The sequence below is a fragment of the Entelurus aequoreus genome, linkage group LG18 (assembly GCF_033978785.1).
Source record: "Entelurus aequoreus isolate RoL-2023_Sb linkage group LG18, RoL_Eaeq_v1.1, whole genome shotgun sequence".
NCBI classification, from domain to species: Eukaryota; Metazoa; Chordata; class Actinopteri; order Syngnathiformes; family Syngnathidae; genus Entelurus; species Entelurus aequoreus.
Genome location: NC_084748.1, coordinates 34861773 through 34878813, shown reverse-complemented (window position 1 = coordinate 34878813; position 17041 = coordinate 34861773). Strand labels below are relative to the sequence as shown.

General features: G+C 38.3%; 1 protein-coding gene across 2 annotated transcripts in view; it reads right to left on the bottom strand.

The window, feature by feature from the left end:
- LOC133634071 (myosin-9-like) overlaps positions 1–17041 on the bottom strand; it is a 61236-nt gene that overhangs the window by 30609 nt on the left and 13586 nt on the right. For both annotated transcript variants that reach the window (XM_062027050.1, XM_062027049.1), the window contains exons 8-22: positions 15313–15405; positions 15171–15234; positions 12711–12809; positions 11164–11307; positions 8165–8260; positions 8014–8090; positions 7741–7935; positions 6228–6401; positions 5978–6151; positions 5768–5882; positions 3411–3601; positions 3091–3212; positions 1638–1707; positions 1396–1556; positions 1195–1303 (exon numbers count right to left, since the gene is read on the bottom strand). In XM_062027050.1, the coding sequence (XP_061883034.1) occupies positions 1195–1303; positions 1396–1556; positions 1638–1707; positions 3091–3212; positions 3411–3601; positions 5768–5882; positions 5978–6151; positions 6228–6401; positions 7741–7935; positions 8014–8090; positions 8165–8260; positions 11164–11307; positions 12711–12809; positions 15171–15234; positions 15313–15405 (1884 nt within the window). The remainder of the gene's footprint in view (positions 1–1194; positions 1304–1395; positions 1557–1637; positions 1708–3090; positions 3213–3410; positions 3602–5767; positions 5883–5977; positions 6152–6227; positions 6402–7740; positions 7936–8013; positions 8091–8164; positions 8261–11163; positions 11308–12710; positions 12810–15170; positions 15235–15312; positions 15406–17041) is intronic.

The window sequence follows — 17041 nt, the reverse complement described above, 5'->3', positions numbered from 1 at the left end:
AATTGTTTGGGTTTTGCCTTCACACCCTTCCTGTACCCAGAGACTTACTCACGGAGGTCCGGCTAATTTATGGATTTTTCTTAGCTGATGGCCATACTAAAAATAGTTATTAAATAAATAAAAGCAAATACGCTGGGAAGGTGTTTTATTGTTGGTGCTATGGCACCATCTTTTGGACGAGTTCACTCACTGCAGTGTCCTTCCATTTTGCCTTTTTTTAACCAGAAGTTGCGTGCCATTCAGTCTTTTAGCCGCCCATAGCGTTTTTACTCGTATGGATTCTTCATTCATTACTCCAAGCAACGTTTGCAAGTTTTACAATACAAGTAAAACTGTTTATACTTATAAAACCGTCCCGTGTGTGATGTCTGTAAAAGTGTTTGTACACGCTATCGTAACGTAGTGACGCTAGCGTCGTTAGCATTAGCTATTATGCTAACCTGTTTACAAGTATCTGTGTTGGGTGTTACTAACTTGCAAAATGCACTATTTTTGTATTGTTTCAGTTTCACAACTTTCTCGGTAAATTCACCAAGAAGTCACCGTGGAGTTACTGAGTCTGATTGGAGAGCTAGCTTCTGCAGCTAGTGGGTCCATGACAATGACTTCTGTTTTGTTTGATCAGCTGTTTTACTGCTGTGTTACAGACACTGCTTGGAAACAATTGAGGTGTGTAAATAACTATTTATCTTTCTGTGTATATAACTATTTTGCAATGTATATATCTGTGGCTTTTAGTCCGGTGCGGCTAATATATGGAAAACTTAATTTTTCTTCTAAAATTTAGTGGGTGCGTCTTATATCCCGGTGCGCTCTATAGTCCGGAAATTACGGTAGTTCATATTCTGTCTGATATCATACTAGGTATTGATCGTATCGACACCTGGATCGATCACACCTACTTTAGCGGTTAGCTTCTCGTGTCGTCCTGCTTGGGGCATATGAAGCATGCTTAGCCATTTATTTTCCTTTAGTCTTCCAGTGATAATGGTACATGGAAAAAACTAATTTTGAACACAGCGGTGAGGATTAATGTCTTAAAAGCGGCTTCGCACAGGGAATAGACACGTTTGTTGCAGCTCGTCAAATTCAGGCCGGTATTCTAGCCTAATCACGACCATCCCAGAGACTCTCCATTGGACCGGGCATTAAAGGACTGACTAATTGGATCGGCAGCTTCAAATCATGCATTACCTTAGTGAAAAGCCTCCACCACTGCCAGTTCCTAAGTTTGAGGTAAGCGGCACAGTTCCTCTGGATAACTTTCATAGCAGTCAGTTGTTGCTGTCTCTTGGCAAAGGCTCTGTAACACAGCGAAAAAAATGAAATGAAGTGTTTTCAGACCAGGGTCGGTGAATGGTGCATGCTGTAATTAAGAGACTGAATCAGTCCTACTTGCGGGCCACGTATCCTCTGCACAATGCCTGGAAGCTGATGATGACATCAGTGATCTTCATGTCTCTTTCCTCCTCCAGGTGAGCCAGGACGCCAGCTCTGAAGAAAACTTTACTTTGACCGATGCGGTACAAGTTAGGGTCCAATTCCAGGGCCTTGATCTGAAATAGATTTAGGTTTGCTGAGGTCAAAATAGGATTAATTTTCCCCTTTCATTTTTGAATGCAATCTATGGTTCTTACCATCAGCACACAGGCTTGCTTGCCATCCATAAACCCTTTTGGGATGGCGTTTGGAGTGAGGATTTCATACCTGGATTATAGAAAAATGAAAAAGTAGGTAATTGTATTCTTTTTGCTCACTCAGTGAAGGGCATTAAGACTATGTGGCTGTTTGGGGCCACAACATGATTATGGCAACCGGTCACTCTAATCTACAATGTTTTCTTGTTCTACTTTAATGGACTGAAATACTATACAATTATACTTTGGACTGTGCTAAACGCCTCTGAAATAACTATATTTCAGTTTAGCGGAATCGTGGCCGTGTCCATTGAAAAGCTCATAGAGATAATTGCTAATTTAGCATCATGTCCAAATGCCGTCGTCGTGACAGATTTAGGGCTGTATTTCTAAAACGCCTGTACTATTTATTATAAAGAAGCTGAACCCTTTCCCCAAAAATATAGTGTATAAAGAAGATGTCTTTTATAGTGTATGCTTATTTATTGTGTTTTGGTTACTTTTTCAATTAATGCCCAGGCAGAGTTCCAGTTTTGAATTGAACATTAATATTAAATAAAAGTAAACATAACATATTGGATGGAACTGAGTTGCAGTTGTCAATGGAGTCTTTGTTTATCGTTCATACGTGATTCATCGTAAATACAAAAATTTACATATATTAAACAATATTCATCTATAAACGTACGTGAATGGCATTTTTGTTGGTTGTGTCTTTATACACACACAGTCAGGCTCCCATCGCTAAATGTACTTCTGGTTGCCAATAATAATATTACAATAATCACTAGGCTGCAGTCAGCCCTAACCACTAGCGGAGGGCTATTCAACTGGCGGTCCAGAGGCCAAATCTGGCCCCAGAAATGACCCCATACCAGGCCCCAAACCTGTGATTTACAAAACTGAGGCAGTCTTCAAGGCACCCCTTGTCCTCTTTTTGACAGTTACATTTTTTTCTTAATGTGATTCATGTAACTATAGAGTTGCTGTAGCTTATTCATCATTATCATTATCAGATGCAGTCAGTAGTCATTTGTTCAACTTCTTTTGTGGTGTTGGGGGTCCTCAAGGTTCCATTTTAGGTCCTCTCTTTTTCCTCATTTCAGCTATTCAACTGGTGGCCCACGAGTTCAGTTAAAGAAAAAACTTGTGACAGACTCACAAGTTTGACTAGGAGACTTGTCAGAGATGATCTTTGACTAGCTTTTTTTCCTTAGGTCGTTAAAAACAGCAGAGCGCTTCTGTAACTGACAAAATGAACAGCCACGTAGGTTCTCCGTAATATACAAAACAAGCCTAATAATGAAGAGAGAAGTCCAGCCCCCAAAACAATTCAGTTGTATATCCCTGCTTTAGCAAGTTACATGAGTAATATTAAAGAAGGACATGCAGCCACAAAAAAAACCTTGTTTGGGCCCACAACAAGCCAAGAGTGTGTGTGCATGCAAGTTACCTCTGCCTGAACTCCTGGAAGACAATGCGGTTAGGGAAACCCTGTCTGCAGATACGGATGCCCTCCAAGACTCCATTACACCTCAACTGGTCCAGAACCAGATGAGCCTCCAGTTTACCTGCCTAAGAAAATGTTTTGAAAAACATGTCTCTAAAATGATCACTGCTACAACCACAATAATAAACATACTAGCGAAATTAGAAAAAATATATAACACACACTCACTTAATTTTGAAAACAGCTTTTGTATGACATGTCATGTTGTGCAGATGTAGCCATAGCATGTAAGTTTTTTTGTAGTCTCTACTTTAAAAATTTACCTTCTTCTCATGGTTGGGGATGATGCAGCGGACAAAGTTGGGGTTGGTGTTTCTGAGTGTGGCCATCAGGTTCCCCAGCTGCTCCTTGTACAATTGGCCCACTGTACGAAACATTCCTTTTCGGGTTTTGAATGCACCGTGCATGGAGTCCGACATTCCCACTACCTTATCCAGGCCCACGATACGATCCACTGCGATGACAAAGAAGACCGTTGTTTCAACAGAGAATATCGAAAGTGTTTCAATTCAACAAACTCTGGTGAATTTGCTTTATTGGTAAAGTGTGTGCACTATGAGTCTAAGGTTGTATTTTAGGAGTTTATGACATCTCATCACCCAGTTTGTGACATACACTTTGGTCTGATAGACATGTGGTTCCGACTAGAGTAATGAAAAACCTGTTTTTATTTTCATGTGCAAATTACAACAAACCTGCAGCTCATTCAAATGGACACTAGGTGGACATATTTAGACAGAAATGGAAAACTAACTTTAGTGTGGACAAAATCAACACAAATGATAGAACATGGTATGTCCTGGCTGGTCCACCAATATAGGACTCGAAAGTAAGCATTCTCGGGTCACCATTGGAACTATTCTCCTTATTAGAAGTCAGGATATTCTTATGGTTGAATTATTGCATATTGTAGCTTACTAAAAGCAAGGGTATAATCAACATGACTTTCAAAGTGTTCTTATGGTTTAATTTAACACATATTTTAGCTTTAAAACCAGGTTTTTCAAACTTATTAGAAAGTAAGGGTATCCACAGCGTGACTTAAAGTTTTAATAACTACATATTGTAGCTTTCAAACTGGAGTTTTCAACCTTATTAGAAACCAGGGAATAACCCATGTGTCTTTCAGTGTTCTTAAGATTTAATTATTACATAAGATTTAATTATTACATATTGTAGCTTAAAACAAGGGTTTTCATTGTTTTCCAAGCAGAGGACCCCCAAACGGAGCGAGAACCCCTACTTATGTATCCGGTTTATAATTTTGGGCTAACAAGTCAATTCATCTGGTTGATTGTAAAATGATAGCATTAATCATGTATATATGCAGATGAATCACGCTATTGATTTTGACTGCACGTACTCCTCAAGGCGGCGCTGGTGGTTATACGGCCAGTGATCAGGTCAATGTGTACGCCGCTGCAATGATGCCATGATGAGTGAGGAGACCCCCACTCGTGTGCTATCTGGCTAGTTTCACTTCAAAATAAGCCCCGACAGAACTTTAGATGAAAGTGTATAAGTAATTTTGAGCAAATAAATGAAATCCATTCAAGTAAATCTTACTGTATATTTCGACAATAAAATTGCACTTGTGGCATTTTTATAGGTTAATTTAAATTATGCAAGAAAGACATTTACTCTAATTAATCATGATTAAACCAAATTTGAGTGGGATTAATCCAACTTAAAAAAAACAAAAAAGAAACAGTTGACAGCACTAGAGTGGAACCACGATTTACGAAACCCTCTATTTGCAAACTCCTCGGTTTACGAACTTTTAGACCGCACCAAATATGACTGCGTGTGCGAACCATGTCTCTGTGTAGGAACGCTTCATTCATTCATTTTGTGTCCCGCTGGCAGCCATTTTGTGCTTGCTCGTATTGAAGAGATTGAGGAAGCTGGCTTCGTACCACAGCAAGTTTTTAATTGCAAAAAGAAAATACTTTTCTGGAAAAAAATGCCAAAGTGGACTTATTTCACAGCTGAGGGGGTCTCTTCCAACGCACACATGGTGCCTCCCCTCAACCCTCCTTTCTCTACCTCTGTTGGCTCCTTTCTCTCCTCCCGTGCAAAAAAGCAGTTCCCAAGGGGACATTTTCTGATGTTAACTTACAGACTTTACTTCTTAAAGTGTTAATTATTGTAGCAATATCGTTGTTAAAGTTAAGGATTTTTGTGATTTCTGATAGTTTGTAAGGGCACCTACGGGACTTCTGTGTGCGTGCGGATGTGGGCAGAGCAGTATATACAGGACAGCTCAGCTGGTCTTGTTGTTTTGGCTTGTCAATAAGGAGAACGTACCTCCTTGTTCTTTATGTTTGATTAACATTACTGTATAGCTCTTTTTATTGTGTTCAAAGTGTACAAACTTTCACTAAAATATAAACTTTTGTGGAGGCTGGAACCCATTCATATATACAGTTTATGGACAAATGTGCCTCACTATATGAACATTTAGATATACGTACCCTGTTCAAGAACCAATTAAAATCGTAAATCGCGTTTCCACTCTAATTACACATTGCAGCTTTAAAACATTTGCTGAGAAATACGTTACTGGTTAGTTCAAAATACCATGTTTGTCTCACAAACAATACATGTGCTATTTACTCACCATCTCTCCACAAGTCAGAAGTAAACTTGTCTGTGGACTGGTTGAGCAAAGTGGCCACACACTCATTCAGAGGGTCCATGTTTTTCATCAGCCATGCATTTGCTTTGTAGTCCACCTGTAATAAGAATTAATTGTTAAAAACAAGCTCTATAATTCCTTGTTACCTCTGAACATCTGCTTTATGCAACATGGGTCCTTCATATCAATTACCTTCCCGGCGTAGTGGATAACGCAGAAATCAGCCTCATCCTTGAGTTTCTTGGGCTTCTGGAATTTGGGGTGTGTTCCCTGCTCCTGAACCACCTTCTCCACAAAGCTCTTGTCTGTGGCTTTGGGGAACCAGCACTCCTCGTCCAGCAGAGCCAAGATGCCAGGGGGACTGGACTGCCGTCGACATTGGAACAGGAGAAAAGCGCATTAGCCTGCGGGGTCACAGACTAGCGAGGGGTGGCAAGCTCACATGTTTCTCAATGAGGTCAATGCAGGGCTGTAAGTCAAGGCCAAAGTCAATGAAGCTCCAGTCGATGCCCTCCCTCTGGTACTCCTCCTGCTCCAGGATGAACATGGTGTGGTTGAAGAGCTGCTGCAGCTTCTCGTTGGTGTAGTTGATGCACAGCTGCTCGAAGGAGTTGAGCTAGAAGGACAGCGGGGTTTTTTTTAGTACGTAAAATTCTCCATAGTCACCTTTATTAGCAGGGATGTATTTTGTTAGCATTTTTTTGTAATCTATAGTCCTTTTCGATACCAGTATTCATCGCTATATGCTATATGTAATTGGCGTAAATAAAGATGTGGAACAAACTTTGAGCACAAGAGGTTGTGCACCACCAACATTATGTAACATCTTACAGCAGGTGGTTGAGGTGCAGGCAGCATACACCTTCCCCTTCGAGCTGTCCTGGATTAAATTAAATTATTTTTTCCAATCATTTTGGAACTTGCAAGCTTATTTCTTCTTCTTACTCGTCGTCGCCATGTCTCTTCTTCGTTCTTCTGCTTCGTCTCCTTCTTGTTGTGTGTGCAGTTGTGCACTGAGCTCCAAAAGCCGTAGATGTTATTGTAGTGTCCCGGAAGAGTTAGTGCTGCAAGGGGTTCTGGGTATTTGTTCTGTTGTGTTTATGTTGTGTTACGGTGCGGTTCTCCCGAAATGTGTTTGTCATTCTTGTTTGGTGTGGGTTGACAGTGTGGCGCATATTTGTAACAGTGTTAAAGTTGTTTATACGGCCACCGTCAGTGTGACCTGTATGGCTGTTGACCAAGTATGCCTTGCATTCACTTGTGTGTGTGTGTGTGTGCTTGAAATTAACATTATCATTAAACCAGTTAAAAGATCATACAACGTGTCAGCATTTCTTCACATCTTCGAGTAAAGACCATTGTTAAACCTGTTCAACGCTACATTATTATGTGACTGGGCCGGCACGCTGTTTATATGGAGGCAAAGTGGACGCCTGGACAGCATGCGGCTGTTAGGGGGTGAAGGTTTCAGGTGAGAAAGGACGCTAAAGGCAGTGCCTTTAAGGCACGCCCCCAATATTGTTGTCCGGGTGGAAATCGGGAGAAATTCGGGAGAATGGTTGCACCGGGAGATTTTCGGGAGGGACACTGAAATTCGGGAGTCTCCCGGGAAAAATCGGGAGGGTTGGCAAGTATGCCTTAACCTAAAGGGGGCCCCAGAGCTGATGGGGTTTTGCCCTCCCCCCAATCTAAACAACCCTTCACCCCGCAGCCCCCTGCCCGAAAAGCATGAAGACGTGCTTCCTTATTTGTGATTATTCCAAGTTGATTATCAGATCCTACCTGTTTTGCTTAGTTTTTTATGCATAGCAGCGGCACCAGAGGTGAATCTAATAGCGTGTCATAATTTCGACGGTCAGCTGGATAAAAATAATGCCGATAGCCGTATCATTTGTCCTGAATCTTAACGGTCCTCCTTGACCAACCCAATTAGGAACCGGTACTCAGCAGCTCACCTCAAAGATCTCAAAGCCAGCAATGTCCAGGATGCCGATGAAGGAAGCGCCCTGTCTCTTGGTTTTGTCCAGAGCTTTATTGATCCTCATGACCAGCCAGCGGAACATCCTCTCGTAAGACGCCTTGGCTAGAGCCTCCACAGCAAACTCGGCCTGCTCCTGAGTCTGAGCTTTCTGGACGTAGTCTCGCCCCACCTGGTGAAAAAGAACTCAGTGAAAAAGTTCTCATTGACGTTTTGATTGTTATTATTTTTTAACGTTAAAGACACTGACTTTAATTCGAGGCGACAGGATGGCACGTGTGAAGTCGGTCACGTTGATGCCAAGCAGGTGAGAAACTTTCTGGGCGGCTACGGAGGAAGAGGAGTGTTTGAAATTTTCAGATGTCAAACAAAAATTAGTGATGCAGGTTTGAAGCGAGTACCGGTGTCGTCCGGCATTGACGCCTGGTCAGAGTGACGCTCCTTCTTGAAGGTCATGTTGCCCAGCTGCAGCACGGCTGAAACCACCTTTAACAGCCCTAAAGAAGCCAAGCACACACATTTTTACTGGTTATTCATATTTTACAAGGACATATGCCAGGACTTTTATGAACCCGATAAAAAACTACTTTAAATAAAATAATGGTTTATTGCTTTCTTTATTTTCTTTTTTAAACTGGACACCTATTCAAAATGTGTACATTCTGAAAAGAAAAGTAACTAACAATCATAAGTGCAACTGTAAAGTTGTGAATGATTTTTTATTGCTTTAGACATCATTTTACTAAGAAAAAGATATACATTTTAATCTCCTGTGTATGAATTTTGTTTTTTCGCCATTGACATTTTTCAAAAGGCTTGAAATAATGTGCATTATTAAAGCACTTTCTGGCTAAATTGTATTTGTTCTTTCAATTTTGACAAAAAAACCCGTCTAAACTTTAATGTTATCTGATCACGCAAAAACATATTGCAAGCATTTTTTTTGTTATCAAAAATAAATACTTAAATATTTTCTTGTCAACTTGACTTTCAAAGGAAAAGGGGTGTTAATCTTTGGGCACCTAACGATTCGATCCGATTCAGATTCTTTGGGTAACGATTCGATTCAGAATCTATTTTCAAATCAAATCGATTTTCATGATGTATTTCTTGGCATAATAATTATGAAACTTTTTCAAAACTAGTTACAGGTTAGAAAATCTCCTTCTGGTTGCATTGAGATGGCCTAAACACGTATTTCAAAAATTAGAATTATATATTTTTTTATATTTATTTTTAAATCCATTTTTGAAATTTATGAATTTATTTATAATCGGGATGCCTAAAAATTGCGTTTCCGATGTGAATCGATTTTGTTGTGCACCTTCACAAAAGCAAGTAATCAGTCTGTAATTACGTAACAAGGCTAACATATGTTTAATATTCACTTTTACATGTGGCTCTTTGAGGGCAGCCATAATTGCGATGTGGCCCTCAATAGAGGGCCATAGAAAATACCAAGTTTAAAGGCCTACTGAAACCCACTACTACCGACCACGCAGTCTGATAGTTTATATATCAATGATGAAATCTTAACATTATAACACATGCCAATACGGCCGGGTTAACTTATAAAGTGACATTTTAAATTTGCCGCTAAACTTCCGGTTCGAAACGCCTCTGAGGATGACGTATGCGCGTGACGTAGACCGGCGAACACGGGTATGCCTTCCACATTGAAGCCAATACGAAAAAGCTCTGTTTTCATTTCATAATTCCACAGTATTCTGGACATCTGTGTTCGTGAATCTGTTTCAATCATGTTCATTGCATTATGGAGAAGGAAGCTGAGCAAGCAAAGAAGAAAGTTGTCGGTGCGAAATGGACGTATTTTTCGAACGTAGTCAGCCACAACAGTACACAGCCGGCGCTTCTTTGTTTACATTCCCGAAAGATGCAGTCAAGATGGAAGAACTCGGATAACAGAGACTCTAACCAGGAGGACTTTTGACTTCGATACACAGACGCCTGTAGAGAACTGGGACAACACAGACTCTTACCAGGATTACTTTGATTTGGATGACAAAGACGCAGACGTGCTACTGTGAGTATGCAGCTTTGGCTTCTAAACATTTGATCGCTTGACCGTATGTGCGCAACTTTTTTTTGCGTATGTACGTAACTTTTTTAAAATATATAAGCTTTATGAACCTTGGGTTAGGTGAACGGTCTTTTGGGCTGAGTGATTGTGTGTGTTGATCAGGTGTTTGAATTGTATTGGCGTGTTCTATGGAGCTAGGAGCTAGCATAGGAGCTAGGAGCTAGCATAACACGTACCGTACCGTACGTGCGCGTCACGTACGTAACTTTTTAAAAATATATAAGCTTTATGAACCTTGGGTTAGGTGAACGGTCTTTTGGGCTGAGTGATTGTGTGTGTTGATCAGGTGTTTGAATTGCATTGGCGTGTTCTATGGAGCTAGGAGCTAGCATAGGAGCTAGGAGCTAGCATAACACGTACCGTACCGTACGTGCGCGTCACGTACGTAACTTTTTAAAAATATATAAGCTTTATGAACCTTGGGTTAGGTGAACGGTCTTTTGGGCTGAGTGATTGTGTGTGTTGATCAGGTGTTTGAATTGTATTGGCGTGTTCTATGGAGCTAGGAGCTAGCAGAGGAGCTAGGAGCTAGCATAACAAACACGCAGGTGTTTTTATGCAGGATTAATTTGTGGCATGTTAAATATAAGCCTGGTTGTGTTGTGGCTAATGGAGTATATATATGTCTTGTGTTTATTTACTGTTGTAGTCATTCCCAGCTGAATATCAGGTCACCCCCGGCTCTCACAGCATCTTCCCTATCTGAATAGCTTCAACTCCCCACTAGTCCTTCACTTGCACTTTACTCATCCACAAATCTTTCATCCTCGCTCAAATTAATGGGGAAATTGTCGCTTTCTCGGTCCGAATCTCTCTCACTTCATGCGGCCATCATTGTAAACAATAGGGAACTTTGCGTATATGTTCAACTGACTACGTCACGCTACTTCCGGTAGGGGCAAGCCTTTTTTTTATCAGATACCAAAAGTTGCAATCTTTATCGTCGTTCTATACTAAATCCTTTCAGCAAAAATATGGCAATATCGCGAAATGATCAAGTATGACACATAGAATAGATCTGCTATCCCCGTTTAAATAAAAAAAATTCATTTCAGTAGGCCTTTAAGCATACTTATTCATATTTTATCATTATGTTTCGCTACTCTAATGGTATAGTAAATTGTTGCATAATAGATGTATTACAATTAGTAGTAATGTAGAAACTTACCATTTCTAACCTTAAAATGTGCAAAAAAATACAATAGTACTTTTTGACTTGCATGGTCTCAAAAAATTAGTTGACGAAAGAAAGAATACATTTTTTTCTTACACAAAAATAATCGTTAAAAAATAAAGTACCGATTCGTTCCTCCTCTGGAATACTCATGATCTTGAAGGCCTCCACGGTGTCAGTGTACATGTCCTTGTCCTGCTGGCCTGGAATGGTCAGGTTGCCGTTGGACATGAAACGGTATTTGCTGTAGTCTTCCAGACACAACTCAGCTGAATTATGGAAAGAAAAAGAAGGAAATATCACACATCATTCACGCACATATATATTACAACTACTTTGTTTTTTAAACCCAAAAATATAAGATCACCACCAGCCGACCAATATTGGTTCAAGAGAACAGATTCAACTAACATTTTTAAAAGGTAATTAATTAAACTGGCGGTTGTAGTTGTCCTTTTTCTCCATGCACAAGTGGAGCGTATCTTAGCATGGTTGAACCAGGAAGCGATTAAGTTATGGTAGCAGCTCGTTTTAATGCGAAAGCCCTCTAAGCATTCACCTATCCACTGCACCTTTAACCCTCTGTGGACATTCAATTTTAATTATCTTCAAAGTCAAACAGGACATAAAAGTCCTTAACTTTTTGAAGGTTGTGAAATTTCTCCATAAACTTCATTCCTAAACAAAAATATCAAACATGTTTTTTGTGTTATTTTACTATTTAGATCAGATAATGTCACAGGTCTAAATTAGTAAAATAACTAATGTTATGTATACTAATTGATTACTTTGACATCATTTGATCAACAGGCCTTCAAAGGATTGGCATTTAAAAACAGGTTGTTGGTTTTTTTTTTGCTTAGGGCTAAAGTTGGATAGAGAGATTTGAGCAAAAAAAAAAAAGATAAAATAAAAAACGTATTTAAAATTATTTTAAGCCCTTTGAAAAATTAATTCTGTTAGGCTTTGGGATACTGTGAAGCAGACAGACAGACAGACACACAGACAAGACAGACACGCAGACAGACAGACAGACATTCAGACAGACACAGACACAGACACAGACACACACACACACAATTAATAAAACTGTCATGTTTATTGCAGTGCTTCTCAATTCTTTTCTGTCATGCCCCCCAACACTACAATAAATAGTATAATTTGTCAATAAGATTGTTATAAGTACACCTCTGTATAACATTAAAGGGGGGGAAAAATACAGCGTAGACCAACTTACAACAAATAACTGATAATTATTTTCCAGTCTGTAAAAGACAAAACATTTATAATGCATCAATTTAGCTAAATTCTTGTTTAAACTATAAATATTTTTTGACCGACTTGAACTATTTGATACTGAAAATTAAATGTGAATAAACTCCGTAATACATTTTAAACTTAAATTGATCAGCAACATGAACACACTATATATATATAAATACTTAACCTAAAAATCAAAAAGCAATTTGTGCTGACTTTTTTTTTTCAATCAAAATGAGGAAGTCAGGACTATTTGCTACAAGGAGCACTTTTAGAGTGCAGTTTTTCGAAACATGATACTGATAAAGCATTTTCCTCGAGGTTACATGTGGCCCATCCCACTAGGAACTGGTTTTATGAAAAAATTTCAATTAAAATAAAAAAAAGGTTGCTGAGATAACAGAGTTCTTACAGCGCAGTTTGTCTCCTGCCCCAGATAGCATGTAGTAGAAGATGTGGAAGCTTCTCTCCTCTTTGGCTTGTCTGATGGCCCGAGACTTCTCCAGCAGGTCTGGTAACATTTCAGTCAAGGATGGAGTAGAACAAAAATGTTGACAAACACCTGCTACATTGTTCATATTGAAGTCCAGGAAGATAACTCCACAATATTGTCTCTTTTAAGCCGAAGGTTTAAAATATGCTTTTTTACAGTCCATCTACAGTTAACTTGTTTTTATTGCAAAAGCAAAAAGAAGGCAAGTTGCCTTCAATAAGCCAGCCTCTACATGTAAATACTGTACGAGGTCAAACCATACTGAAGCATCGATGCCTTATGAAACACAGCAAGTGATACATACATTCTCCTTCCGTGTGTGTGTGTGGGTCACTTTAACAAAAAAAACATGTGACCGATACAACTGCCGTGTCCTTACTGTGTTTAAGTAGCGCTTCTTTCGAGCCGGATCACGAGTGACAAATTGGATTAAACAAGTCGGAAGAGCGGAGTGCCGCGTTCGACACCGGTTTTCATCACCATCATAGATATAAACGTATCTAAGAAAAAAGTCCCAAGTCAAATCTTTTCGATCTTATGAATGTTTTTCTTTTCCTGTTTACTATTTGGTTCAGTGGCCACAGCTGCACGTTTTACATTCCTTTCTGTGCGGCTAGTTGTTTGATTTAAAAAATACTCTGGTTTCAGGTCTAAGGTAGGGATTTTTTTATTACTCCAGCAGATTGCTGCTGCCTATTATGAATCACTGAAAGTATCAGTGCAGCGTCAACACGGCTATTGAGTGTGCCACACACTCACTGGGTCATCATTGACCTATCACTACAATTAGACCTTGTTTTACTATAGTCAAGCTTCTTGTGAGACTTTAATGACATTTAATAGTGTTAATACAGCTATAGATTGTACCACACAACTCACTGAGGCCTCATTTTACCTATCACTACAATTAGGGCTTATTTTACAATGGTCTAACATCTTGATACAATTTTATGACATTTAATAATGTCAACACAGCTATTGAGTGTGCCACACACATTCACTGGCATAATTTTACCCATTACTACAATTAGGGCTTATTTTACAAGTCTAACTTCTTGTTACACTTTAATGGCATTTAATAGTGTTAATACAGCTATGGATTGTACCACAGACTAATTTTGGCATCATTTACCCATCACTCCAATAGAGAGTTTTTTTTTTTTAACCAGTCTAACGTCTTGTTACACTTTTATTACACACACCTTCTTGTTAAACTTTTATGACTTTATAACTTCTTGTTGCACTTTTATGACATTCAGTAATGTCAATACAGCTATTGAGCGTGCCACACTCACTGGCATAATTTTACCCATTACTACAATTAGGGCTTATTTTACAAGTCTAACTTCTTGTTACACTTTAATGGCATTTAATAGTGTTACTACAGCTATGGATTGTACCACAGACTCACTGAGGCATCATTTTACCCATCACTCCAATAAAGCCTCTTTTTTTTTTAAACCAGTCTAACGTCTTGTTACACTTTTATTACACATACCTTCTTGTTAAACTTTTATTACTTCATAACTTCTTGTTACACTTTTATGACATTCAATAATGTCAATACAGCTATTCAGTGTGCCACACACTCACTGGCATAATTTTACCCATTACTACAATTAGGGCTTATTTTACAAGTCTAACTTCTTGTTACACTTTAATGGCATTTAATAGTGTTAATACAGCTATGGATTGTACCACAGACTCACTGAGGCATCATTTACCCATCACTCCAATAGAGCCTTTTTTTTTTACCAGTCTAACGTCTTGTTACACTTTTATTACACATACCTTGTTAAACTTTTATGACTTTATAACTTCTTGTTACACTTTTATGACATTCAGTAATGTCAATACAGCTATTGAGCGTGCCACACACTCACTGGCATAATTTTACCCATTACTACAATTAGGGCTTATTTTACAAGTCTAACTTCTTGTTACACTTTAATGGCATTTAATAGTGTTACTACAGCTATGGATTGTACCACAGACTCACTGAGGCATCATTTTACCCATCACTCCAATAAAGCCTTTTTTTTTTAAACCAGTCTAACGTCTTGTTACACTTTTAGTACACATACGGTACCTTCTTGTTAAACTTTTATGACTTTATAACTTCTTGTTACACTTTTATGACATTCAATAATGTCAATACAGCTATTGAGTGTGCCTCACACTCACCAAGGCATCATTTATCTATCATTACAATTAAGCCTTATAGTCAAACTTGTATTTATTTACACTTGAATGACATTAAAATGTTAATTATGTAAAGTTAATGAAATGTAAATACGGGCTAAGAATAATACTGTTTAAATGGTTTCCTAAGGGGTAAAATAATTTGTGGAAACTGATGTGTATTAAAAAAAAGGATGCAGGTTTCAATATTGGCTCCGACGATGTATCCATTCACATCAAAGTTGATCCTGATGAACTTCCCCTGCAAGACAAACACCTCATGTTAACATGAATAACTACTGTCAGAATGAAATGTACAATATATGTGAGGCATTCTTACAAATCTGGAAGAATTGTCATTCTTGACAGTCTTTGCATTGCCAAAAGCCTCCAGAATAGGATTGGCCTGCAGCAGCTGCTTCTCCAGTTCTCCCTAAGACACAGGAAACTCAGAATCAGCAACAGGTCATGCAAATTTGAAAACATGACAAACATGCGCGTACATTTTTGACAAACAACATTCTTGCAGGCACACAGAAGGGAAGCCAAGGAGCAGGGAGGTTAGATAACATACGTATACGGCCTACTCCAAAACATACTCCAAAACCGCCCCCCGAGGGAGGAAATGCAGGATTGCACATAGACACATTACACAGGCTACAACAAGACAAAAACATGGCTTACGGCAGGGGTGGAGTAGGCTCATTCAGTATGGGTTTCAACTAGTTAAGTAATTATATTCGCTAAAAGTAAACAAAGATCACTGCTAAACTGCAACTAATATACAGTATTTACAACTTTACTGGTATTACACAAACCTAAAGCAGATTCCACTATACTGTACATTATGTAAATATGAGTCAATAAAAAACTCCTTAAATAATAATGAAATATGTTTTTTATTTCTAAATATTGATTTTTTGTAATAGCAATACCATTTTTTTAACCCACATTAACTACAACTACTACTTATTTGGGCATTCCAAAAATAATTCTGAATTTCCTCTTATTTCCCAGTGAATAATGCATTCATCTTAATGAACAATTTCAAGCCTTGGCTGGCCTTTTAACAATGGGTAGACTGGAAAAACTCAAAACATAGCAACATTAAATACCTAATCAAATATTTTCAAAAGCAGACATCTTCTATATTAGAATAATTTTTCTAGGGAATTATGGACTAAAACTTGAGATTTACTTGACAAAAATAACCACGTGATAAAAGGAACATTTGACTTGTTGAAATACAATTGTACTAGACGAGTGGGAGGAGGCATGTACTAAAGCACAGTGATTAACTCCTAATTCCCACTTGAAGCTATTACAATATAACTGATTATGTGAACGTATATTACGCCAGAAAAGCTTCACAAATATAATCGAGATGCACCGGATTCCTGAAGAAAAAAACAGGTACACTTTTCCGTTACATTTGGCAGTGTAAATATATATTTTACAAGTAAAACTTACATTGGTCCCACAAGTTGATGTTAAGGTTTAAATTTTCTGTGCACATACCTAAAAAGAATCAATGGGGTTTTTAGGATTTAAGTATATTATTGGCCAAAAGCGTGATAGCTCTTTTATGGAAAAATATTAGCAGGAACAGTTGTCCGAATTCTCCACTTGCTTCCTTTACAGAAAATTACATCTATGATAAAATAATCTTTTTCATCAAATCTGGGATTATTTTATTTTTTATTTATCTGGAAAATATTTGACAAATGTGTTGGCATTCCCTGAAGTTATGTAAACTGTAGCCCTCTGCAAGAGAGAATACTCATGAAAGGTATGCTTTTTTGCACCAAATAAAATTCCTACTTTGTGAACCCGTTCTCAAACAATGGCAATAAAAATCTTCTGATTCTGATTTTGTGTGTACTTTATTCCAGGTAAAATTGACAATAATTGAGGGAACTCTTGACATGTTTTTTTTAGTTTTCAAAATGTTTCTTTAATACTTGATAAAGATTTGCACTAGTCATATTTAATAAAAAAATAATGTTGGTATAAAAAAATACCATTTTACTTTTTTCAAACATTTTGCAAAGTTCTTGTTCTGTAGCCAG